Source organism: Rhododendron vialii, chromosome 5a (assembly GCF_030253575.1).
Source record: "Rhododendron vialii isolate Sample 1 chromosome 5a, ASM3025357v1".
NCBI lineage: Eukaryota > Viridiplantae > Streptophyta > Magnoliopsida > Ericales > Ericaceae > Rhododendron > Rhododendron vialii.
The window spans coordinates 3129156-3155750 of record NC_080561.1 but is presented as its reverse complement, the minus strand read 5'-3'; the positions used below and the strand labels follow the sequence as shown (position 1 = coordinate 3155750).

Here is a 26595-nt window from a genome sequence, read left to right as displayed (position 1 = left end):
TGTATGTTGGCTCTGCAAATAGGTATAATGGGCGGGGCGGGTGACGTAGAAGCTCTGCTCAACAAATATACCATGTCGAAAAAAAATAAAACTCTAATACATAATTGCGATTATTGATAAACTAAACTCAAATAAGTAGTCGTTTGATATTGAGGACACAAACCTGGCTCATTAATATAGACTTGGATCCAGTAATTGTCCTCCCTTTGTGTTCTTCGCACCTCTTTCTCCCTTCGACAGGTTGCCTTTTGCATATGGTTCTATTTTTTTAAATCAAACCCACATTTAATTGGGAATAATGATAATTTTTTTTTTGGGTTGGACGTGTGATAACTATGTGGTAGCGGGTTGGATTGACTATGAGTTAAATCCTCTCAACCTGCTATGAACCCGACCCAACTTGTTACATACTTGCATGCAAAATACAATGCACATCGCAAAGTTAAAATTATAATTAAAATATGTAATTTTTCAGTATTAAACGTGCACTTTAACATTTAATACCTAAAGAGATGTTTGTTCCTACCATGCATTTGGGTGTGATGGCTTAATAATACTTTTAGATTCTTTTTGTCTTTATTCAAAGAATTTTTGCACTTATTAATTTTTGCACTTATTAATTTATTTAACTTTTTAAGATTTTAATACCACTTTTTTACATTTTAGACTCTTTCCGTCGAGAAGAACTAACGATCTACAAAAATGTCGAGAAAAACTTGAACAAAGACGGAAAATAAATCAAAACAATGATTAAGCCAAAACACTTGTGACAATTTTGTAAGCAGTATGTTTGCCAATATTAGAGAAACAAATTAGGATAGACGGAGCTAATTCTGTTATCACACGATTATGTAAACTGTTTTCGACTTTGGTCTAAAATTTATACTTTTCAAATTCTCATCGTCAAGACGAACAATGTAAAGTTAAGAATTATGGCAAAAAACTAAAAAAATAAATGTAACGAAAGTTAAATAACACGATTTGTCTTTAACAAAAATTAATTTAGTCTCATCTTCGAATTATGGTCCCACACGATTCCTAAGGAAACCCACCTCTGAGTTTTCTTTGATTTCATTGTTATGTTAGTTGGAGAGAGAGAGAGAGAGAGAGAGAGAGAGAGAGAGAGAGAGAGAGAGAGAGAGAGAGAGAGAGAGAGAGAGAGAGAGAGAGAGAGATGTTTTTTAAATTAATACTAAATTCCTAGTCAGGGTTCGGTCCAGGTGATCTAAAGCCCCAACATTTTCCATTATTCAATGTTTTTCCTGTAGGGGAAGGGAAGGGGTTCAAGGGTTAAAGGGAGGGCCATGGCCAGTCCGTTGACTGAACCGCATATGTGAAGCCTATTCTGAGATAGATGGGGTTAATTGCCGGGCCATCATCAAGGGGGTGGCGAGTCCGTTGACTGAACCACACAAAAGCCGCTGAGAAACCAAACTCTAACCCAGTAGCCAACCAAACATCATGAGCCCGGCTCGAGCTTGCACTCAACTTATGGCTCATTTGAATTCGTTCAAACAAAGTATAAGTCACACTCAATCACTTTTTATTGTTTGTTAATTTATAACTTCCGAGGCAAGCTATTTAACCAAAAAAAAAACTTCAAGCCAAGCCTGAGCATATGGAAGTTTCGATTGGTAGGCTCGTAAACGGGAGATCATTTGATGCAGACCGATGTATTAGAAATATAGGAATTTTGGTTTTTAATTTGAAATTATTATTTTATTAGAAATCTTTCCGTTTTAGCATGAATTGCCTACAATGTTGGGTTTTTTTAATTAGGTTGATTCTATTACCCTTTTTATTGTTTTCTTATTCTCCAAGATGTAGATTTTTAGTTTTTCATTATTTTATTTTCCTTTTTAGTATTTCTAAGTTATTATAAATTGAGTTGTAAGCCTTAGGACTAAGGAGTTGGTTTATGAATTATTAATGAAAATATAATATCCTTTGTTCGTAGAAAGAGTATCCCTAGTTCAAACTTATTCGTGATTGTTCTTGTTGCGTGTTCTTCTTTTTCGACACGTCTCTGCATCATCATTCCATAAATAATGCAAATGTAGGATTAAAAAAAAAGAGAGTCTAAAATAAGTGAGATCTTCCCCTTCATTCACAGTTTTTCATCAATCACTGTATATTTTCAATAATTTTGCATCCATACTAGAAACATCTTAAATGAGATATAGAAATTTAGGGGTTCATCAATCTTACAAAAAAAAATTGGTAGAACATGAGCTAAAGCGCGGGCTTGATAGCTCGAAATTTCATGAGCTTAAGCTCGAAATTGAGTTGCATATCTCGTGAGCCAAGCAAAGCTTAGGCAATTAGTTTTCAAACATTTTCAAGCAGTAGCCGATTTGAACACGTATAATAAGGAGTTGAGCCAAGTTTAAACAATTAATGCTGTGTTTGGCTTAATTAGCATCATTAATTACTCCCACCCTCTATAATTTTTTTCTGGATGGAATAGAAGAAATATTAAAATTTAGGCTTAATTGCAAGAACACCCCCTAACTATCGCATTTTGGCAAGTTCACCCCCTTAAGTTTAAATTCGAGCAACTTCACCCCCCCAAACTACCAAATTCGAGCAACTTCACCCCCTCCTCCATTTTCCGTCCATTTCTGTTATAAATTTGGATGGAAAGTTTCCACATTTGGTACTGGTACCAAATTTTAGGTGGTACTGGTACCCAATTTTGAAACTTTCCATCCAAATTTATAACAGAAATGGACGAAAAATGGGGGAGGGGGTGAAGTTGCTCGAATTTGGTAGTTTGGGGGGTGAAGTTGCTCGAATTTAAACTTAAGGGGGTGAACTTGCCAAAACTCGATAGTTTAGGGGGTGTTCTTGCAATTAAGCCTAAAATTTATGAAAACATGAATTAAAAGTGCAAATGAATTATCTGACTTGAAAATTATGACTCATGGGGTGGTTGCGATAGCTTTTTAAGAGATTGTTGAATAGATTTTCGTTGTAACTTTTTTTTTGTCGGCAATTTCATTGTAATGTTGACTGTTAGGAGGAGGGAGGCAGAGAGAGAGAGAGAGAGGGGTGAAAATCAGATAGAGATACCATGGCGAAGGGGTTCATGGGATAAAGTGAGGGCCATGGCAAGTCTGTTGACTGAGATACCACGCCCCCCTCAATAGTATTTTTGGGAGGGAAGGGGTTAAATATTGCCGGGCCCTGATCAAGGGGTGGTGAGCCCGTTGACTGAACCGCACATAAGCTGCTGAGAACCCAACCTGTAACCTAGCGGAGAACCAAACATCTTGAGCCTAGCTCGAGCTTGACTAGGCTTATTTAAACTCGTCCAAACAAAGTATAAGTCACCCTCAATCAACTTCAAGCCAAGTCTAAACATAAGTGTGTTTCGATTAGTAGGCTTGTAAATAGGGGATCATACCGTAAAGGAAATTGATTTTAGCACTTCAAAAATTGATAGAGGGGCTCCGAAATTGTATCAATACAGTTCAGTTTTGAAACTCTTTCATCAATTTTTGAAGTGTCAAAATCACAATGCTTCCGTAAATGTTAAACATAGGATAAATCGAAAATATCTAAAATAAGTGAGACCTTTCCTTTCATTTACATTTTTTCATCAATCACTATATATTTTTGCATCCAGATTTGATATAAAAATCTAGGGGTTCATCAATCTAACAAAAATAAATAAATCCGTAGAACGTCACGAGCTTAAGCTCGGATTTGATAACTCAAAATTTCATGAGCTTAAGCTCGGGTTTGAAGATTTTAGATCGTTGATTCTCCTTTAAATTCTAGATTTCATTGTTATGTTAATTGTTAAGGAAAGAGAAGTAAAGAGAGACAGGGGGCAAAATCGGACAGATGTTAAATTCTTAGTCAGGGTTCGGTCCAGGTGATCTAATTCTCCATTATTCAATATTTTTCCGGTAGGGAAGGGGTTTAAGGGTTTAAGGCCGTTGACTGAGCTGCATATGAGCCTATTATGAGATACCTCACCCTCCCTCATGGGCGGCTCCAATGGAGTTTGGGGTTCAGTTTCGGGATGGATGGGGTTCAGGATGGAGGACCAGGGCACCAGGAAAATGGGGTTGCCATCATCATGGGGTGGTAAGTATAAATGCAACCACTCCAACCCACAACCCTTCTCAGCGTAACTCTCTCTCTCTCTCTCTCTCTCTCTCTCTCTCTCTCTCTCATATTCCCATCCATGGCTGATAACCAGCACGCCATTTTGTCCTTCCAGGTTACGGTCGTGTCTAGTTTCCTTGCCCTCAAGTATCAGGGAGACGGTATTGTTTCTCTATTCCAATCACACCCCGAAACCATGTGGGTTGCACTCGTCAGTTTGCTCGGCTACTGCATTTCGTACCAGTTCGAACAGAGATTTGGACAAGTGGGTCGTGGTGGAATGGGGTTGTTCGGTTCGATTCTCTCCATATCTCTGGCCTCACTTCTCTTCGACGACAGAGTTTCGTTCGTAGTGTATTCTCTGTGCGCGCTTCTTTCAAACTGTGAGATCATGTGGCCCGTGATTCAAGTGCTGTGGAGGTGGGTATATCAGACTGTCCGAGGATGGTTCGCCCCCTTTTTCGAGTAACACTCTCGAAATGGCGGGCGTTCGTAACTGATAATTATTAGGTAGTCCCGGAGCACGGAATAGTGTATGTGCTTCCTCTCGCATAAAATGCCGGACCTGCATATTATTTGTGGGTCCACCTCGTCGGTCCTATATGTTATGTGAAAGGAAGCATAGACATTATTTCGTGTTCCGGTACTACAAAATAATTACTCGTTCGTAACGCCTTTCTATGCCTACAGGAGAGGCATTCTCCCACTACTAAATAATTACTCGTTTGTCATCTGTCATGGCTTTGTTTTTGTTATTTCCTGTTTGTGTTCTGTTTCTCCCTTTTAATATCCTCACTCTGTATCGCACCTTTTCACATGTGTATGTACCAAACGCTTGTTGTGTTTTATCTGATCTCTTATAGAGACGGTTTGAAATTTCGATAGATCATGAAATAATACCAGTGTTTTTTTTGTTAAGGGCAGTGATTTTCACATTTTTACTTCCTCATAGGTAGCTCCATCCTTTTTTCTTTTCTTTTTTTAAATCTCTATAATTGTGTAAATTTACTTGGTTGTTCGTTAATTTGTTCATTTTTACCACAGGAAAGGGCAAACATGCTCGAGAAATGGATGGATTTCATATCGTATTTGGGTACACAATCTTCACAAACTAATTTAATTGAACAACAAACTAAATCACTAAACTCTATTATGCGGAAGTTCAATTCATTGTGAAATCTTCCTGCCATCAATTAGTCGGAGCTCGTCTAATTTGTTCAGATTCCTTACTCTTCAATAAGAGATGTAAGGTCACTATAACTTAACTAAAAAGAAGAGTTACTTAGAAAAGGAAAAAAAAATAACTGAAGAGAAGAGCCCCCCACTCATGACCCATCCATCCCCTTCTATTGAATCTTGGAATTGAACAGTACTCCAAAATAGACGTATTAGTCTGGTTGAAATTTGTTAGGCCAAGTTTATTTTCTTTAGTTAAGCTATATATATATATATATATATATATATATATATATATATATATATATATATATATATATATATATATATATATATATATACTGTCAATTGTTCGTACCTAAAGGCACTACGCAACACGTTTTGAGCACAACTAAATTTAATTAACCTTCCCTTCTAACCCACCCACCAACGAACCCAACTTTTTCGAGGATTTTTTTCTTAAAAAAATAAGCTTCAAACATGATCCATCCGGTTAATTTCAAGTGGATTTAAGACAAATACATCAATTTACAACAACCAATAAAAACAAACCTGTCAAAATTTTGCAACAAAATATGGTCACAACCTAGGCCAATTAAACTACTGCATAATGATCCATTCTTTCCAACTACCCTAACCTCCGCCAAAATATGGATTTCGAAATAAGCTTCACATAAGGTTTGTTATGACAATATGAATATAATCGATGTCACTTTAGGGCAGCAACAGGGGCTGATGTACATCACTGTGACAACAAAAAAAAAAATTTCTCTCGTTATGATGAAATAATAATCTAAAAAAATTTGACATAAATGCAAAAAAAAATTAAACAAGGAAAAAAAAAAACCCAAATGAATTATTTAGCCAAAAAAGCCCCAATGAGAGATTGTGCAGCTTGATTCATTAGAACAAAAACCATATTGGCAGTTTTTTTGGCTACAACAATAGGGCGTATCAGAGAGGCCTTATTGTGTTGGTTCAGAGAAAAAAATTTTGAGAGGCATCAAAGAGACGGTGCATGATTGAGAGTGCACTTAGTTAAGATGATCAACAACAAGATCAATGTCATCGACGATTTTGATATATCCCAGACAACAACGCACATCTTGTGAGAGCATATCAGAGCGGGATTAAATAGCTAGGGTATGCTTAACTAAGAGTGAACTTAATTAGTATATATAGACTACAGATGATTCGACAAAACGAAAAATCGTTGCCGGAGTTTGATGCTACGGAAAACAAAGTTCATCTTGTCAAAGCATATTAGAGTTGCCTTGTTTTGCCCCTTTCAAAGAACAAAATAGGGGAGAGGCATGCATTAAAGAGAGATAATGCAATACTAAGAATATACTTGGTTGGAGAATCTTCAACAACATTGTGGTGGTAGACGCAGTGGGAACGGAACACATGAATTGTACATAGTGAGGGCTAAAATCAGGTGTATTTCTATGTTGATAATAATAATTATTTATTTATATGCTTGTTTTTTTTTTACCGCCAAACAATCAATTCCATAATTGTACGTTGTTACTATGTATATCTTAAGTTTCGTATTGGAAATCAGATTCAAATCCGAAGGTCTAAAGGATCGTTACGCGTAGGTCTTAAGTTTGTGGGTGTATACTTTTAGCTTCATCCACTTTAACTTTGTCATGCCAACTTTGACTTTTTCTTCCACTGATAATATCCAACTTTTTCAAAGTCATTTCCTGATGAAATTTAACTATGAATGAAGTAAAATATAGAATTACTTAATTAACTAATAAATGAATCAATTACTGAATAAAAGATAAAAAATTTAGATTTATTGAAATTTTTGGCTCATTACAATTAGGGGTGCAATCGAGCCGAGCCGAGCCGAGTTTCGGCATGTTCGGGCTCGGCTCGCCTCAAAAACAATGAGCTCGAGCTCGGCTCGAGCTCGTGACGAGCTGCAGAACTCGAGCTCGAGCTCGGCTCGATAGGTATTTTCGGAGCTCGAGCTCGGCTCGTTCGGCTCGTTTATGAAACAAATATATATAAATATATATATAAATAAATATAAATATGTAAAAATATATATATATAAATATATATATAAATATATTATATAATCGAGCTCGCGAGCCAATTCGAGCCGAGTTTCGACTAGCTCGAGCTCGGCTCATTTATGAAACGAGCTCAGGACTCGAGCTCGAGCTCGGCTCGTTTTTGTCTTGAACCGAGCCGAGCCGAGCCGTTATCGAGCCGAGCTCCGAGCCGCTTGCGAGCGGCTCGGATCGTTTGCAGCCCTAATTACAATTAATGTACTTCTATGCATCATTGTAGTTCCTTAACTTGGCGTCAAGAAATTTAGAAAATTATTATACACAAAAGCACTTTTTCTTAGATGCAAATTAAAATTGCACATTATTTGTAATGGACTATATATCTTTGCAAGGATCGAGGAGTGTAATTTTTTTTCTCCCTTTCTATCAACTTTTGAAAATTTAGTTCGAACAACTAGTCAATTTTTACAATTAGATGGAGTTTGGTCTAAATTGGAGTAAGTAATTTCACTTAAAGAAAATACGTAGTATTAACTTTCAATGATGTTTTGTGTTTTTTTTTTTCATCAAAGTTTGTTGAACTAAACATCCGTGTAACCGACATTGAAAAAGTTCAGGTAAGATAATAATAAAAAAAGAATGTTGTTTCAATTTCTTTACATCCCTGGTGAAGTTTTGTCGCATTTTGTTCGTAGTTTTTTTAACTTTTAAAGTCATCTCAAATAAATTATTAATTCAAAAAGTTAAACACAAATTTAATAAAAATTCAAGAAAAATTTGAAATAAAATTTGGGCAAAAGGCTTTTACTGGCATTCGTTCATGATTGAGAGATCTCCGTGATTAGAGGGGACAAAGCTGAACCCCCTCCTAGAAGAGTACTTGTCAAACCAAAAGGGCAAAGGGACCAAAAACGCTCTTCGCAAAACAAACATAAGACTAGTACCTTTCCTGTTTCAAAATAAAAGTTCGGTTCGTAAATTTAAAAAACATACATTTTTTTGTTAAAAGTTCAAAAAAAATAAATTCACGACTTAAAATGTGAAAAAAATCAAAATATTTAACGAAAAAATGTATATTTTTAATATCTAAGTTTACGGTTTGAATATTTATTTAGGCTTTGTTTGGAACTTTTAGGAAAAAAAGAGAAAGGAAAGGAAAAAAAAAAGGGAGGAAAATGAGAGGAAATTAGGAGAAAAAATTTACTATTCATTGAACTAAAAACTTTTATTTTCTTCTTTTTTCCTTTTCCAACCAAACAATGTAAGGGAAATTTTTTTTAATTTTCTTTTCCTTTCCTCCCCTTTCCATTTCCATGAGTTCCAAACAGAGCCTCAAGGACGGAAGGAGTATATGATCGTGTGGAGTCTGTGAACTGGAGTATCAATTCAAGTATGTCTGTGGAGTAATGATCAAAAACAGAGTCTGCTTCCATAGGAATCAAACCTAGGGATTTGAATCAGGAGATTCTCAACCTCATCATCGATGGGTTCAGATCCGACGACGTGAGGTCCAATCTGAAAATGGCGGCAACAGTATCGAATCGGAAGATTGTCTACCACGACGAGACGGCCGACGGCGGCTTGATGGCCCCCTGTAGAAGAGGCGAGAACGCCGACTCCGAGATCAGCTCCGACGTAAGGTCCGACGAGAGATTCATCGACAAGTATGTACCTCCTCCTCGTGCGTTTGCCAGTTCGGAGGAAAATAAGGACGAGGGCGGGAAGGATCGAAAGCCCGATTACTTCCATGTTTCCACACCCCGCGGCCAAGGCACTGACAGCCACAGCTTAGCTGAAAGAGAAAGAGTACGTGGGAAATTCGCTTTCTCTAGCCGTTATGTATCTTTGTTTGTGGCTATCAATGACCGTATATGTATAGCAGACCTCCAAACTTATATATGTGAAATTATGCAGGTGAGGAGGGAGAAAATCGGCGAGAGAATGAAATATCTACAAGATTTAGTACCAGGGTGTAGTAAAATCGTGGGAAAGGGCGAAAGGCTCGACAAAATCATCAAATATATCCAATCTCTTGAAACACGAGTGAAGGTAGAATGCTAATCAGTTACTCCGTATAACTCAGCTGACAAGTTTAGCAAGTATTCTTCATCAATAGCACACTGAATTGCTAATCTTCCCCTGTTTTTCTTATCAATTGCCGAAACAGTTCTTAGTTGCTGTAAGATTTTCCCTCGACTTCAACATTGACAGCTTTTTCGTGAAAGAGGTAAAGAAACTATCACAAAGCCCGATAACGAACAAGGAACTCGCACACTGCTGCCAAGCCACTGACAGCCACTGCTTAGCTGAAAGAGTATGCGGGAAATTCACTTCCACTATTCGTTCTATATCTTGGGGCTCTCAATGACGACCATATATGTACACCAGACCTCCAAACTTACATATGTGGATTATGCAGGTGAGGAGGGAGAATATCAGGGATAGATTGAAATATCTGGAAGATTTAGTACCAGTATGTAATAAAATCAAGGGATATGTCGGAAGGCTCAACAGAATCATCGACTATATCGAATATCTTCAAGAAAAAGTGGAGGTAGAATACTAATCAGTTTATCACTCAGCTAAAAATGTTCACCAAATATTCTTCATCAATAGCAGACTGGATTGTTAATCTTCCTCTGTTTTTCTTATCAATTGCCGAAACAGTTCCTGTCCCCGAAAGTAGCTGCGGTAAATCCATCACCCGACTTCAACATTGACAGCTTTTTTGCGAAAGAGGTAAAAGAATGCATCACAAACAAGGAATATAGCAATCGGTATAAATCTCTCTTCAGTTATTTGACCTATATTGCCTCTACACAATAGGTTTTTCTGGCAAGCACATCAATGGAATTTGATACTCCAGACAACGGAGCACATCTTGGGAGGCCATATCAGAGCGGCCCTAATTCAGAGAAGAAAGATATGAGAGAGCAATTAAGTGAAGAATGCTTAACTAAGAGTGTACTTAGTTTCGATGATACAACAAAACAAAAATCGTTGCCAGATCTAAGGACTCTGACTCCCTTGGGTCAATATTTTGCTGATGAGGTTAGCTAGTTGTCTCATCCATCACTGTTTTTTTTAAAGTGCAAATCGTCCACTGGTTAATTAGTAGTAGAAAGTTTCATAATAGTGGATTATATGATTTTGACACTTGATTTAGTTGGGTGGTCTCGACTTGAGGTGACCCTTTAAACAATCACTCATCAATGCTATATTTTTCATTGGTTTCACTTTAATTTGCAGCTCAAATTGGTCCATATTGGTCTTTTAATTTGGATATTGAATGAAGCATATGTAGCGATGTTTGTATTGCTTATGTAGTCATATCTCTCATATATAAGTTGTGCAAATCGCCTACTTTTTTTTTTCTTTTCTCCAGAAGATTCTAAATAAAAACAAGAAGATTTTCAACGGCGCCGTGAGGTTTGACGACTTGATGCCCCCCTTTACCAGAGGCGAGAACCCCTGAACTGAGATTAGCTTTGACGTGAGGTCGAAATTTACAAACAAGTGTTTACCCCATGTGTTTGCCATTTCAGAGGAAAATGAAATCAATGATAAGGCGGTGAAGTTCTACAGCAGACAGGGAACAGGTAGTTGGGGTTCATTGAAACTCGTACATCCAGTGACATTGGAGGAGTTGGGCCCAGAAAATAAGGGCATAATTTCTGACTTGATGAGATTTGTGATGGAGAAGGAGTTTTACAAGAAGGTAGGCAAGGCTTGGACGGGGTTTTACTCTTTGTACGAGCCTCCTGGTACTGATAGATCGAGCTTAATCGGTGCCATGGCCAACTATCTTGAATTTGACATCTATAATTTGGATCTTACGAGTTTACCCTCCATCGAGGAGCTGAAGAAAATGCTAGGCTCCATCAGGAATCGCTCCTTAATTTCTATTCAAGATTTTAATCACTGGCCTGGGATGCTTTCTAAGTTCAAGACTGAGGTTAGCTAATTGTTTTTCTCCACCACTTTTTTTTTTTTCTTAGTTACAAATTGTCCACTGGTTAATTGGTAGTAGTAAATTTCATAATAGTGGATTATTCCATTTTGATGACACTTGTTTTAGTTGGGTTGGTCATGGGCTCGACTTGAAGTGACCCTTTAATTAATGACTCATCGATGCTATATTTTTCTCTTTTTTTTTTCCCCTTTGTTTGCAGCTCAAGTTGGTTCTGTATGGGGAATTTTGTATTGTCAGTGCTAATCATTTAATATTTGTGGATGTGGCCTTATGATGTTTTTGTTTTGGTCTAATCCCATCGCTGTTGTGTTATTTTTCCTGCAGTTGACAGTCCCATGTTTGTTGAAGATCTTTTATCACCTGTTTTCAAGCTGTGGTGATGAGCACATCATTGTTTTTACAACCCAACACAGAGACCGACATGATGCTGCTCTGCTGCGCCCTGTTGGCACAGATATGCACATTTACGCGCCTTCACCTCAGCCTTTAGCCTTACCAGAAGAAGATGATGAAATTGTAGAAGGTGGTGAAAGAGTAAAGGTTTATTCAGGATTACTATAGGCTAAACCGGATGAAGAATCTGCAGACTTGGGTATGGAGATTGAAGAAGGCAAAGGTGAAAAAAACCTAGAAGAGGGAATGTTAGAAATTACTAAGGAGCTGTGTCAAGAAGCAGAAGAGGAAGAATTTGAAGTAGAAGAAGGGAACCAGAAATTTACAGATCCAGAGAAATTGGAAACTCAAGATGCTCTGTTGATTCAAGAGAGAGAAGAAGAAGCCAAAGTGGAAGATAGAAGAGAGAGGGCCGACAACTTCATGCGCACATTAGGAAGATGCGAAAAGTTAAACTCTGAGATCAGCTTAATACAGCAGTATTTAGCTCATGCATCGGCCCATTCGAAGAAAAATGAGGACAACGACAAGTCATCGGTGAAGGTCTACAGCAGGAGGGGAAGGGGTTGTTGGGATTCAATGAAACTCGAACATCTGGCGACATTGGAGGAGTTGGGAATGGACCCGGAAAATAAGGGCGAAATTTCTGACTTGTTGGGATTTGTGAGGATGAAGGAGTTTTACAAGAAGGAAGGCAAGGCTTGGAAGAAGGGTTACTTGCTGAACGAGCCTAAGGACGAAACCCATTTTCTTTCTGGAAAATGGGTTGTTGAGATTCAATGGAATTTGTTTTGGTTTGTGAGGAATAAGGAGTTTTACAAGACCAATGGCGACACTTGGAAGAGGGTTTACTGGTTGTACGAGCCTCCTGATACTGATAGATCGAGATTAAGCGCTGCCACAGCCAACTATCTTAAACTTTACACCTGTGATTTGGATCTTACGAGTATTCCGTCCAAATTGGAGCTGAAGGATACGCTGCTCTCCACCAGGGAACGCTCCTCAATTGTGATTAAAGATTTTGATTTCAAGAATGAGGTTAGCTATTTGATTTTCTTGGCCAGTTTTTCTTTCCTGCCCCCCTAGTTAATTGGAGGTAGCAAATTCATATCATTATTAGCAGCTGTAACTTGTAACTTATACCATTTTGACACTTTAAGTTTTGGTTTTTTTAAATTTTTTTTTAAGATTTGCGTTAATTTATTATTATTTTTGATTAATCTTTCATCTTGCCGAGAGTAGTAAAAAAAAAAACTGTTGAAACAATTATCTTTATTGTCTTATGTAACTTTTTTTTTTCTTTCTATTTCCATTCATGGTTTTATGCTTTTTTGATTCCTCTAGAAAAATGATCGAGCCAAAGAATTTGAAGAAAAATAAGAAAAGTTCATTTTGAAGAAAATAATTCCAACTGTCTTTAAGTGGCCCTTTGCTATATTTTTCTTTGTTTTCCCTTTATTTTTGCAGCTCACATTGGTTGAAATTGGTCTTTGAAATTGGATACTGTCAGATTGAACAAACTTTACGTAGCTATTTGCAGCAATGTTTATAGTGCTTATAGAACCATGTATTCCCTATATTCCATATTGTTCTATGCGGGAGGCCTTGTCAATTTAACCTTCAAAAATAAATTACTTCCCGAAATATTTATTTGAATTTTTTTGCACCATCTAAAAGATCTCTATGAGTAATTTTGCATGGTGCAAATAAGTTCGAAATTACACACACACATATCGAGGAAAGTTAAGTTGAAGAGTGGTCATTGCGTATATGGATGAGTACATTGAGTATTTACGGATGAGTATATTGACCAATGGCTTTGATTATCCCAATACTGTAGTCTACTATCAGCTTACCAGATGGAGAACACATCCTCTCTCTTTCAGAGAAGAAAATTGTGAGAAAGACATTAAAGAGGAAGTGCAGAAGTATGAGTATACTTAGTTTAGAGGATCACAAACAGCATGTTGACAGGAGTTGGGAAGATGCGGCGAAGAGCCATGGCAGTAAGTTTCTACAATGAACTAAGTCTTGCTCTTGTTTATGAAACATATAATGCATTTTGCAAAGGACATACTGGATTGTTCTCTTTATGGAAGCAGCTCCAAATTGTATTTTCTTACATTATTTATTGGTGCTCAAGCAGCGAAGCGCATCTGTAGGCAGCTTGTGATCCGTCTTTTATCCACCGCAAAGCGTATTCGTAGGCAACATGGGATCCATCAGCGGCCATTTCAACGAGTAACGCACTTTTATTTTCATTTATATCAAGTCAATTTGTTTCATAGGTCGTAATCATAATGATAGGAGTAGTAATTTTCTCCCTGGACTTTAGTGAAATTCCAGGGCATGTGAGGTCCATACATCAGTTATAATTCAATTCCTCTTGTCCTTCATTTCTACCAAGCCACACCTTCAGCATATTGGTTTTTAAATAAGTTTGAAAGGATTTATGGTTAAACAACTAGAGAAATACAGAATAATGCAGATTAACCGAAATGAACGAGTTGAAGTCATTCTATATATGGATGAGTACATTGAGTATTTACGGACGAGTATATTGACTAATGGCTTTGACTATCCCAACACTGCAGTCTGCTACCGGCTTACCCTATGGAGGACACATCCTACCTCTTTCAGAGAAGAAAATTATGAGAAAGACATTAAAGAGGAAGTGCAGAAGTATGAGTGTAAATAGTTTAGTAGATCACCAACAGCATGTTGACAGGAGATGGGAAGATGCTGCGAAGAACATTGGTGGTTAACTAAGTCTTGCTCTTTTAGTCTTTGTTATACACCATAATGCATCTTGTGAAGGGCATACTAGATTGTTCTCTTGAAGGAAGTAGAACCAAATTTAGTTTCTTATCTTATGAATTGGTCTTCATGCAGCGAAGCGCATCTATAGGCAGCTTGTGATCCTTTGTGTGCCCATAGCAAAGTGCATGTGTAGGCAACATGGGATCCATCATCGGTGGCCATTTCAGCAAGTAACTCACTTGTATTTTAATTTCTATCCAGTCAATTTATTCTATAGTTCGTAAAAAGTATGAAAATAGTGCTTTTTTTCCCAATTTTTTTGGGTGCAATTACCGGGCACGTGGGGTGCATACATCACTTATATTTTAATTCTATCACTTCAGGTTATTAAATAGCGAAATCATATCATTCACATCTGGATTTGAAAATACTCAGCTTACGTGAATTCGAAAACTGGAAAAACTTCCTTTATGCATAATTATTACATCTTTATAGGGTCTTATGGATGATAGCTAGCTTGCACATGTGTCCAGCTTTCCCTGAAATTGGATGTAGAAGCATATCTGTATTTGAGGTCATTGTCTTCAACGCAAATTGGGCCATCTACTCAGCTTGCCTATCTTTCTGGGCTTTTTAACATATATTTTATTAGTCTTCAACCAAAGTGCATATCATCCGTTTTGTGAATTTTTAAGCAACTTTTCCCATCATACTTGACTAAAGTATATTCGTACTTGACTAATGTTATGAGATGTTATTCATAAGTTATGAGATTTATTTGCCTTTAAATAGCATGGTTTTTCAAATTCTATGACAAAACGTGTGTAATTGTGGTTACTACTAGGGACATGCGAGTTTATCATATATTTTCTTTGATAAGTTTTAACCGTTTATGAGGCTAATCACTTGTGGGGGCTTCGGTAATGGCCTCGGTTATCTAACCGGACCACCATTAACCGAGGTCTCATATCAGACGGGATAGTGTATATTCTCCTCTTTACTCGCTCGGGATCAAGTCTCCTGTTGGCGCTTCGGTTATTACCGAAGCACAAGCATTCCGTTAAGGCCTCTTGAAGGAATGTAGCATAGCAAGAGGGGACCAAGAGCGACACGTGGCGGAAAGGATCATCTAGGCCAGGTCTGGCCATGTGCTTCGTAACCGCCCTATCCCATGCATCATCTGTGATGTCATCCGAGGCGGTTACACGAGCGTATCCTTCACGCACTAGCTTGGAGCCCAAGTTAACCTAGGTCTATAAATACAAAGGGATACTCACTTCTTAGAGGTATGCCATCTTTCCTAACCCTAGACCTAAAAGCATCTCTCCTTACATCTAACTTGATCGTCGGAGGGTCACTAGGCTATTCCAGCCTTAGTGACTTGTTGCAGGTTCAGCGGCAGAGGAACAGAGCAGCGGAAGAGAAGTACAAGTTCAGGCCAAGGTCCCTCCTAAATCGAACCCCTACATCACTCATTAGGACAACCTTTTTTTTGTGTTTCTATTCGGAAAAGGAGGACATAATTTTTCATGAACAGGGAGAAGAGGAGTGTAATCCATAAAAGTCCGAATTACTTATATAATGAGTGAACATATCTTTCATAAACTAGGTGAAGAAATAAGTGCAATCCAGAAAAGTCCGAATTTAATGATTACCTTTGCTTGACTCAGGACCGGGGAACAATGAAGGGATATACTTTGGGAGACGACGAAAGACCCGTTGAAGTTATCAGACTATCAACGGATGGGAAACTTGTTTCAAGGCTTCAAGTTATCTATATATCCTGGCTTGGTAGATTTTCACCTCCGCCTTCAACCTTACTAGGAGGAGAGATTGTGGGCCATATAGCATTATCATCAGGTCAATTTGCTACTACAAACAGCATAGCAGAGCGTGTCGGACAAGATCAAAGCGGCTTTGCTTCATCTGATTCTGAGAATGAAAGAACAAGAGAACAAGAAGAGCCCGGAGAGATGTATACTAGTATTACTTCAGATGATCTTCGACGACTTTATGGCAGGATGAACCGTAAAGATGCTGCGGCGAGCCTTGGCGGTAATTTATTGCTTGCCATGTTTCAATTGCTTTCAACCAAAATAACTCTGCAAGGAGACCTCAATTATTTCCTTGTGGAATCAATGCAACAATACGAATTTCTTATGTTGGTTCTTGCTAATGCAGTTAGCGTAGCCACATTCAGACGCAAATGTAGGGAGTTCGGGATCAAACGGTGGCCACATGTTAGGAAAAAAAGAGGTAATTCCACCCTCACTTACTAGTCACCTGTTTGAATAGTTAAGAAGAGAGAAATGGAGAATCAATAATACCCTAATAATCCAATTTTTTAATCCATACAAAAAATAAGTAATGATCAGCACTGTCCTGACAAAAGGTTACGATTTTTATGATTCACATAATATGACGACCTTTATTTCCTTCTATCACCTATCTTTCCCTAACAGAGGCGAGGATACAAAATAAAGAGGATACAATAGAAATATCTATTTATCTTGCCTTTTATCTTCTCCCCCTCTTCCTAGTCAAATGGAGTGTGATAAAGGGGATAATTAGAGAGCAATGGAGTGTGATAACACAATCCTTAATCAAATTTTTATCTGTCCAAAAGTTAAAGGTGCAGAAAGGGAATGGGAGTATTGATGTAACGACCCGGATCCTCAAGTACCACGACCAAGACATAACAAAATAGTCACCAACTCAATAAACAACAAACAATTAATGAAACGCCATCACCCACTTCCTTAATATTTACAAATCTTTTTTGTATCTGAACCTTACTCTAGTTCCTCCCCCGACGTACCGCCGTTACTCTCCCTCTAAACAAAATTCAGAATTTCACCCAATCACTCAAGCACCTAATATCAAAATACACAACTTACGCATCCACTCCTAAAATCTCCATCCTCCCCACCCAGTTTCGACCCTTCCTGGTCATCCCTTTTGTTCCCATATTTGTTGCTCTTGTTATCCTCATGATTCCCCACCAAAATCCCCTTAATTTGTTTCTACGTACCTAATAGATTTAACCATTCAATTACCCATATTTCTCATACTAATATGACTGTCATCCTTCAACCACACATAGAATTGTACACGTGTAAAACTAATTAACTTCACTTTCCTAAGTAATCTCTTTAGCATCTTTCATCCCTATTATTTACTCATATGTCCACAAACCTTCCAATTATATATATTAATCTCCATTATTAATTGTTAACCGGAAGAAACATGAAGTACGAGTCTCACAATTGATTCCCAATTTTGTCCCTAAATCTTACTGACAATGGGTATCTGTTTTTATGATCCATATAATTGAACCTTCTTTGTTTTTCTTTCTACTATTCACTTCTCTTCTATTTTCTCTCGTTCCTAATTACTTCTTTTCTTTTCTCCAAATAGTCGGGAGACCCTCTGATCAACATGGAGAAAGGAATACATCAACCACATGCAAGACGCCATTGCATAATGTGCATCCTAGAACGGAGGGGGAACTGGTTGGCCAAAATCAGGAGGCAAATGAGTTTCGACGAGATTTTGTGGAACACTCAATTGCTTTGAATACAGAAAATGATTCAATAATAGGTATCGTGAAAACCCCTCCTTTTCATGATTCTTGTCCTGTAATTATCTTATTGACTTAGTGAAAACGCAGGGGGTTCCTCTGAATGGGCATGTCAAGTGAAAGATCAATCTCCTACTTTTCATGTTTCTTTCCCTGATCATTGTCACAATTTGGATTTTTGTTTTTCAGCTATGTACAGTGAAACTGAAGCAGCAAGGGGTTCTTCTAAATGGGCGTTTCAACTGGAAGGTCAAACAATGCAGTCCACTACCTATCCATATCGTGATGATCTTGTGTTTTCACAATCTCAGATAGCATCAACAGAGGTGGTAAATGAGAACATGGGGAGTTTGAAAGATAGGAGAGATTTGTTAGCATCACAAGTAGTAGCTCCACAGAAAGAGCCTCTGTTGGAGGGACATGTCTTTGGGTTTGGTAACTGGACAGTCGATTCATGTTCTGATCTTGCTTCGAGCCAAACCATGTGTACTTTTTCCCAAGCAACGGGAAGTTCAGAAAATCTGGAAAATTGGCTAGCTTCCGTGGAAGAGCATCTTATGGAGGAAAATGTCTATGGATCTTCAAGGTCAGATCCTGCTCTGAGCCAACCCATGCGTACTATTCACCACGCAATGGCTGCAATTCCCCACATGATGCCTCTTCCCACAGAAAGGCAAGATACGGGGTCTGTGAAGCTAAAGGCAACATATGGGGATACCAAAATAAAATTTCAGTTCCCTCTCACATCAGGAATTAATGAATTGAAGGAAGTAATGTCAAAGATACTGGAGCGCGAGCTTGGTAGTTTCAAGGTTGAGTATAAAGATGAGGATGGGGAATGGATTTTAATGGCCCTTGACGAGAATGTTAGGGAATATCTGCAACTTCTCACCTCATTGGGAAATAAAGTAACCGAACTAAAGGTTCAGGATAAGGTTCCCAATACCACGAATTTTTGTGATAACTGCAAATGTTATAATTGTAGATCATTGAAGCGGAAAAGACCATAAGTATGTTTAAGAAGCAAAGAATGGAGTTCCGAGAATGAGATGTGGTCGGAACGAGATGCAAAACTAGTAACGAGGTCTCTAAACTCGGAGTCAAGACCTTTGAACACATATATATTGAAGTCCGCAGTAGAAACCGGCCGACCGGCAGCGGCAAGCTCATCAGAGATGGATTTGGCCTTGTGAAGAAAAAGAGAAACAGGTTGATCATTTTGCTTGAGGTTTTGAAGTTGCATGTGAAGTTGAAGAATGCGGGTGTTACTTGCAGAGGCTAGAGAACCTTCAAGAGTGGTCCAAATAGCATGAGAGGTAGACAACCCAACAATGAGAGGAAAAACATCCTCTGAAAGAGAAGCAATGAGTAAGCTCATAAGCATTTGATCTTGGCGAACCCAAGCCTCATAAGCAGGATTCGGGGCAGAAGAAATGGTACCCTTGGCATCAGTGGTGGTGATGCAAGAAGGGCAAGGATTTGTACCATCAACAAATCCCATGAGAGTGTGACCACGGAGAAATGGAACTAACTGGGTCTTCCAATAAAGATAGTTTGTGGTGGTGAGTTTAAGGGAAAGAAAATGCTGGGCACTTGGGAGAGAGGGAGCAGTGGTTGAAGGGAGAAGAGAAGTTAAGGCTGGAGAGACAATGGAGGAAGAGGTTGAACTGGTAGCCATTTGGCGTGAAGCTCTGATACCAACTTAGGAATCAACTTTAGGTAAAATGATTATGCGTATGTATTAAACCATCCATGGGTAGGAGTATATATAGTACAAGGCATGATAAGGATAAGTAATACGAAGTCTATCACAACAAGGAGATGATTGAGATAATGCCAATCTGGGGATAATGCCAATGAACATCAGTGCTTATCTAGCAGTTCAGTTGTAGAATAATATTACATGGTTGACAACCATGTTCTTTGTGTAACGGAACATTTCCTTGCCAACTTTCCCTCTACTAAACTAGAATATTTTTGGTAATGTTGCATTCAACAGGCCTCTCTTTGTTTTGGCCTAGGTTTTACCTACACTTGGTTGCTGATATTTGTTTGTGGAAATCTCATTCTGTTGGGGTTTTTTTTATCATCTTTTAATGCGGGGATTATTTGTGTTCGCCAGCATGTTAGATCATGTGTGTGCATGGTGAGGATGATGAGATTATGGGGACAATGGGCCTCTAGGCCTTTTACTTGATGCTCAGAAGAAGTTGTTTCTGCTGTGGTCTGCTTTTTAGAATATCTTCTACTCCAGGTTGCTTCTAGTTTCGAAACCCCATTTCTATGATGATCTCTGTGGTTTTTGACTGAAGCTGGACTCTAAGTGAAGCTATTTTTGGAGGATGTTTATCTTTGGCCGGAACTTTATCAGTTTTCAACTAATCGGTTGATTTTTTTCCCCTTTGGCAAAAGAAATTGTCGATGTTTAGCTCATTTGTTTTAAATTTTTGCTTCTTTTTTTTTTTTTTTGCAAAAAGACAATTGTTTGCTTTGACATTATGAATTTCTCACATTCTTCTATCATCGAAACAATATATCTATCTTGTTGAAAAAAAAAATCTTATGTCAAAACAACTGCCCTAATAATGTATAATCCCAGCTCAATATCGAAGTCAATTTCCATCGATTTGAAATGTATAAAACCTTCTTCCACTATCTCTGAGCTAGTGCAGGCCACGTAAAACGCAAGGACATGATAAAAACGCCTACGTTTTTTTCTCAAATTGTTACCGGAAACACTCATAACTTTCATTGTTTCGAACATAAGATGCTGCTATGTGAGGTAGGTCGGTCAAGTTTGACGTAGATGTACTCACCCTCTTCTCTATGCCATAAAGTTTTAAAAATCAAGAGATGATGGCCCTATCCCAAGTCCAAGCGAACCAATGCTTCCAAAGTAGTTGCGGAGTGACAAAATTATGTCTGGGATAATTGCTAAGGACAATCTGAGCATTTTTTGCACCTTGATTAATATGTTTGAAATGAATTGCACTAAAAAGTAAAAACTATGGAAAAATTTAATCTTATCATCAAGAAGTTTTCACTGGGGATTTTTAACAATAGACCCTAATGAGGTATTGCACCATATCCCCAAATGGTATCCATATGATCGGATACCATTTATTGTGCAAATGTGTCTCAATTATATATCTATTAAGAGATCAATATGATTTTTGGCACACATAATATGCTCAATTTTCAGAAAAAAATGAACGATTCAAGTCACAAACTTAGACTTTAGAGGCTCACAATTGAGGGCAGTGTTTGCGAATTCCCAGCAAAATAGGGACAACGACAACGTCGACAAGGAGAAACTTTTATAGTATAATGTACCGTGGATAGCAAGGGGTTGGTATCGCCTCCGGTCCGTTTTGCATTTTTCGGCCATTTTCCGATCACATTTTGATGATCGGCTACATTCATTTTGTAGAGTTCGGTGAGAACCTTATTCATACCAAAAATCGTGTTCATCGGACTTTATTTGACACACGATCGGCACATGTGAAAATCGCAAAAAAACCAAAACTGGGTTCTGATTCAGTGTATTTTTGGACCCAATTTTGGTTTTCTTCAATTTTCACGTGTACCGATCATGTACCTACTAAAGTTCAATGAACACGATTTTTGGTATGATTAAGGTTTTCACTGAACTCTACAAAATTGAACATAGCCAATCATCAAAATGTGATAAAAAAAATGGCCGAAAAATGCAAAACAGACTGGAGGGAATACCAAGCCCGTTGGTATCTCCAATATACATAAAAGTTTCTCTCGTCGGTGAAGGTCTTTTAAAAGAGTTCGGCTCATCTCCAATTCATAGGGAATTGGAGGATCCTCCGATTTCAATTCAATGGTCAGGATTACCTTAGTAACGTCAGCCCCAAAGCTCATCTCGTATTCTACGGACATCCAATTACTTCCCAAATATTCTCCAATTACATAAGCGTCTTCCCTCCCCATTAAACTTGCCTCTTAAAGGATTATTTTTACATAGCTCGTGAGGATTTTTTTTCCACTTATATTATATATATAGTTCATGAGAATTTTTTTTACTGATATTATATCAAATTTCTTTTTCTTTCAGCATGGTTTCTTTCGCAGATATTATGTACCTCATGAGAATTCTTTTTTACTGGTACTAGTGTTTCCACATGCTTTGCACGGTGTCGCGTGTTTATTGGTGTAATTGTTCTTGTATGTAACAAAGTTGAAATTTAGATTCAATTAGTGAAAGAAAGAAATCGTAAGAATAAGTAATTGAACAAAAGATAATTTATGAAAAATATATATTTCTTATAAGCAATGCAAAAGGAATTCTTTGATTAACCTTGTGAAATTTAATATTTTAAAATATTTTATTGAAGTTACGATATGAAAGGTTAGTAATGTTTGGAATTGGGTAAATTGGTGCCTGGAATGTGTATATATGTTTAGGATGTTCTTGGGGTTGGTTGTCCTTGAGAGGCAGGTTTAATTAGGGAATATTTGGATAATGATTGGGTGCTCATAAAATATCATATGAGTTTTGGGACTGGAGTTACTAGATAATCTTGACCATTGAATTGAAATTGGAGGATCCTCCAATTCCCTATGGATTGGAGAGGAGTCGGATTCCTTTTAAAAGGAGGTGGGTGTTGAGCATACGGAGAAACGTTTGTTGGGATTCACAGAGAAACGTATGAGGAGTTTGGAAGGGATCCGGAAGATGAGGGAATAACTTTTGACTTGTGAATTTTGAGAGTTACAAGGAGTTTTAAAAGGAGGCAGGTGTTGTTCTAATTTAATTTTTTACTCTAATATTATTTAATTAGATTTTATTTTGATGTCTGAAATATCAGATACATATGATATTACGTGGGTTTCTGAGGGAGAAAATACTGTTAGAGATTATTATGGGTTGTTGAAGGCCACTCAGGCTTGGTCTACTTGATTTACTCCAAAATACTTGATTTTATTGGTGATGTCTTCATTTCTTCCAGTTTTCTCTCCCGCCCTCACCCCTACGTGGGTGTTTTGTTCGTTTTGTTGGTCACTTGTCCGTTGTTGCGCTGATTGGAGATATGCTTCATCTGTTTTGCGCATTTGATTGTGTGAGGTTCTGAATGTTCTGCGTGGTGTTTAGGCCTCCTTTGTGGTTGTTATATCCCCTCTTTTGGGATGACTTCCCGTTCTATGTATTTTCTTTATTATTATCAATGAAATATCCTATCATTTGACAAAAAAAATACCCACTAATACTTAGCCTCCTAATTCTTCTCCAATATATTAGCACTAGTTGGTTGCATGCATTGCCTATAAATCATAAGTACACCATAAGTACCTAATATTCTTAATTCTCCTTTGATCAGAGAGCAATTTCCATTGAAGTACCAATTCGTTTTCATTTATTCTATATATTTTAGATCGAATTTCATTAATTATTTGACTGTCGAAATCTACATGGTTCGTGAGTTCAATTCGTTGCACGGAAGATAACTTGAAGGTTATTGTATATTGGGAGAGCACCATACAACCCGGTACAGGAGGGGGTATATCGTTCCTTAGGAGAGCGCTATCACGTGCCTCGACCACCCCACAGGCTATTCTATTCCTTTATCTATCTATTTATTTTTTGTGAATTTGTTGATGAGTATTTATTTAGAATAATTATTCTACCAGAAAATTCTTATTTCATTTATTTTCTCCAACAGTAGACAAGGCTTGAACAGATTTTACAGGTTGTATGAGCCTTCTGGTACTGATAGATCAAGTTTAATCGCTGCTACGGTGAACTGTCTTAAATTCGAATCAATGCCTTGCTAGTATTAATAGAATGTCCCGAATTGTTTTTCATTATCTTGATAACGATGAACGCAAGTGGGCCTCTAGCATTGCCGCTCCAAACAAAGTCCAAACATGGTTTTTAAATGACGAAATTGTTCTTGCATGGAGGTATTGTGGGTGAAACAAGAGCCGTGGCAGCTTTTCCTCCGGAATGCCACTATGAGGAATAGGAGAAGCGATTAACGATAAGAAGAGTTGAATCATCTTGGATTTCCTATTTTGCCACAACAGAATCAAGTTTTTCATATAGCTCCTTCCATTGTTGCATTAACAGGACTCTGTTGATTCAACAATGGAAAGCTCTGTGAAAAAATATGATTCTGTCGTTGCAAAACAAGAAATACATGATGATTCTACTCCTCTCGCCGTTAATCTTCATGCTTTCCCTATTCCTCATGTCTAAAGATAGGAATGATTCCGGCGGAAAAGCCACCGAAGCTCTACTTTCATCCCTAATATCTCCAGCTGAGGACAACTTCGTCATCCAACAACCATGTTTTGACTTGGCTTGAAGCAACAATTCTAGCAGCCCAATTGCATCCATCGTCAGCCGGATCATGGAAAACAATCCTGGACGTTCTACTCCTCCTACCAAGGTATTAATTCACCTTATTTTGATCTTACGAGTTTGTCCTCCTCCTTAATTTGAGCTGGAAGATTTTCTGTTATCCACAATGAATCCCTCCTTGATTGCTAGCTACTCAAGATTTTTATTGGAGTTGCGATGCTTCCCGGTCTCAAGACGGTTAGCTATTTGTGTTTCCCCGACCACTGTTTTTCTTTCTATTTATACATAGTGCAAATCGTCTATGGGTAATTAGTAATAGCGAATTTCATAATGATGGATTAATTAACCATTTTGAAACTTGATTTAGTTGGGTGTTCTCAACTTGAAGTCACCCTTTTTAATTAATGACTCATTATTGCTAGTCGTTGAGCTCAATTTAGTCCAATTTTTGCAGCTCCAGTTAGTTCAGTATGGGGAATTTCTAAATGAATGCGCTAATCCTCATGTTAATAGTTGTGGACGTGGGCTAAAGGGTGTAGTTATTGAAATAAATAAGTTAAATCTAGAAGTGGTTGAGCTTTATGATCATGTTTTTGTTTTAATCTAATCCCATTGCCGTTGTGTTATTTCTCCTGCAGTTGATGGTCTCACATTTGTTGAATTTTGTTGGTGGAGTGTTGTCAAGCTGTGGCGATGGGCAGATCATCGTACTTGGTCACATCGTTAGTGGTAGGAAACGCTGCTCTCTCCCTCGCACATACCATAGAGTGGATCGTTTCACCGATCACCCTTTCTTTTAGATAGAAAAAGTGTTCGACTCCATTGGATTTCAATTTCAGAGATTGCAGTCATTGAACCCTCTTACTGTGATGATGAAGTGGAAGAATCGGCAAACATATGAACGATGCGTCTACGTCATTAAAAATCCTATGCCACGTATCTTTGGTCCCGAGTAAAACTCTTGCTATGTGTTGGCTGTGTTCTCTTTAAATACATTTGGTCACTTTGAACACTTCTTCTGTTGGGTATGTTTGTTCACTTCAGATAACTTTTACATACTTGGTTATGCTGCTGGGGACTCTCCCTTTGGATACGGCACTTTCCAATTAGTTTACCCTTTAATCTAGTTGCTATTTGGTTATAGTGCCAAAAAAATCCAGATAAAAATTTTCCAGCCAAAGTTTGCAGCAGTATACAGATGATATGGTCTAGTGAAAAATGTGACTGGATAACTTCCGAGATGATTTGATTACCCGTGGAGTAGATCCAAAGCTAGCTTCTATTTGTGAGAAAGTAGTAAAGACAAGAATGATCTACCTTGGAGATGGAAGAGGTGATTTTTGCTCGGGTCTGAAGCTTGGAGAGGCAGACCGTATCATGGCAAGAAACGATTTTCCTTTATGAAAGAGGATTTGTGACAATCGTCTGCTTGAAGGCAAATTAGGTCCATGAGTGGAGCAATGGCGAGGAGCTTGAGAGGATCCTAATCCAGCTTCTCGACACATACTCCATTTAACGCAACTTGGAAACTTCATTAGACATTGTCATCGCAATTAAGGCTCCGTGCATCCATATTTTTATGTAAAAAGTTATGATGTAAAATGAATTTATCTATGTTATTTGGGATTGGGATGACATCGAACTGTGGAAACAAATTTCATGGATTGGGTTGTGGCTGGGAAGATGGGGTTTATTCCATTTGGCATTAGTATTGGTTTGATTGTTTTTTGGGAAATTCTACATACAAAGAAAAATGTCCCTTAAAATACCCTTAAAAGATGATGTCATTGTGTGGGATCCACCCATTTAACCAAACTCCAGATTCTTCTTTCAATGAAATCTGAATTCCAGATTCTTTCTTACAAAGTGTTTGTGCTTGTTTCAAGTTGTTGCTCTTGGTCCGCCAAATGGAATCTGCACTATATTAGTAGTGAACCAATGGGAAACATAGCAGTTTGGATATATTGGTAGTGAACCAAATGAAATCTGTCATTTCTTGCCTTTGTGGGTGTACTGCTCTCAATTGGCTTTGGCATGACTTATACTCTTTTTTTCCAGGTTAAGAGTTGTAAGTTGGCTTCGGCATGCTGATGTTACAAGTTCATTTATGCCCCCACCAAAATTACAAACACATTTTATTACTGTAAGAAGAAAAGAGACATGAACTGAAATTATCTTCCACCAATGCAAAATCTAAAAAAGAGAATGACATGGCACAACATAATCAAAGTAGAATGGC

General features: G+C 37.9%; 3 protein-coding genes across 7 annotated transcripts in view; all 3 read left to right on the top strand.

Moving 5' to 3' along the window:
• The window catches only part of LOC131325756 (uncharacterized), a 336707-nt gene that overhangs the window by 86771 nt on the left and 223341 nt on the right, over positions 1–26595 (top strand). Inside the window, exons 18-19 of the mRNA XM_058358184.1 lie at positions 13526–13691; positions 13832–13926. Of these exons, the coding sequence (XP_058214167.1) occupies positions 13526–13691; positions 13832–13926 (261 nt within the window). The remainder of the gene's footprint in view (positions 1–13525; positions 13692–13831; positions 13927–26595) is intronic.
• LOC131325782 (uncharacterized) overlaps positions 1–26595 on the top strand; it is a 37171-nt gene that overhangs the window by 3502 nt on the left and 7074 nt on the right. The gene's annotated exons all lie outside the window — the stretch shown is intronic.
• LOC131325778 (transcription factor bHLH63-like) lies at positions 8656–12063 on the top strand. Of its 5 annotated transcripts, none has more exons than XM_058358222.1 (8): positions 8656–9125; positions 9234–9368; positions 9487–9633; positions 9739–9873; positions 9987–10058; positions 10146–10370; positions 10705–11274; positions 11617–12063. In XM_058358222.1, the coding sequence occupies exons 1-7, from the start codon at positions 8841–8843 to the stop codon at positions 10792–10794; spliced, it is 1089 nt and encodes a 362-aa protein (XP_058214205.1). In that variant the 5' UTR covers positions 8656–8840; the 3' UTR covers positions 10795–11274; positions 11617–12063. The 5 variants fall into 5 exon arrangements, with proteins under 5 accessions (XP_058214205.1, XP_058214209.1, XP_058214207.1 ...); XM_058358226.1 differs by having other exon boundaries at positions 8700–9125; positions 10865–11274; XM_058358224.1 differs by lacking the exon at positions 11617–12063 and having other exon boundaries at positions 8700–9125; positions 9739–9867; positions 10705–10871.

What these genes read in the sequence shown, in the direction of transcription:
- LOC131325778 (XM_058358222.1), top strand. Translation starts at nt 8,841, where the DNA reads ATGGCGGCAACAGTATCGAATCGGAAGATTGTCTACCACGACGAGACG. An exon ending in GCTTAGCTGAAAGAGAAAGA is followed by an intron (nt 9,126 to 9,233) that starts GTACGTGGGAAA and finishes GAAATTATGCAG; the next exon opens with GTGAGGAGGGAGAAAATCGG. An exon ending in ACAGCTTTTTTGCGAAAGAG is followed by an intron (nt 10,059 to 10,145) that starts GTAAAAGAATGC and finishes TCTACACAATAG; the next exon opens with GTTTTTCTGGCAAGCACATC.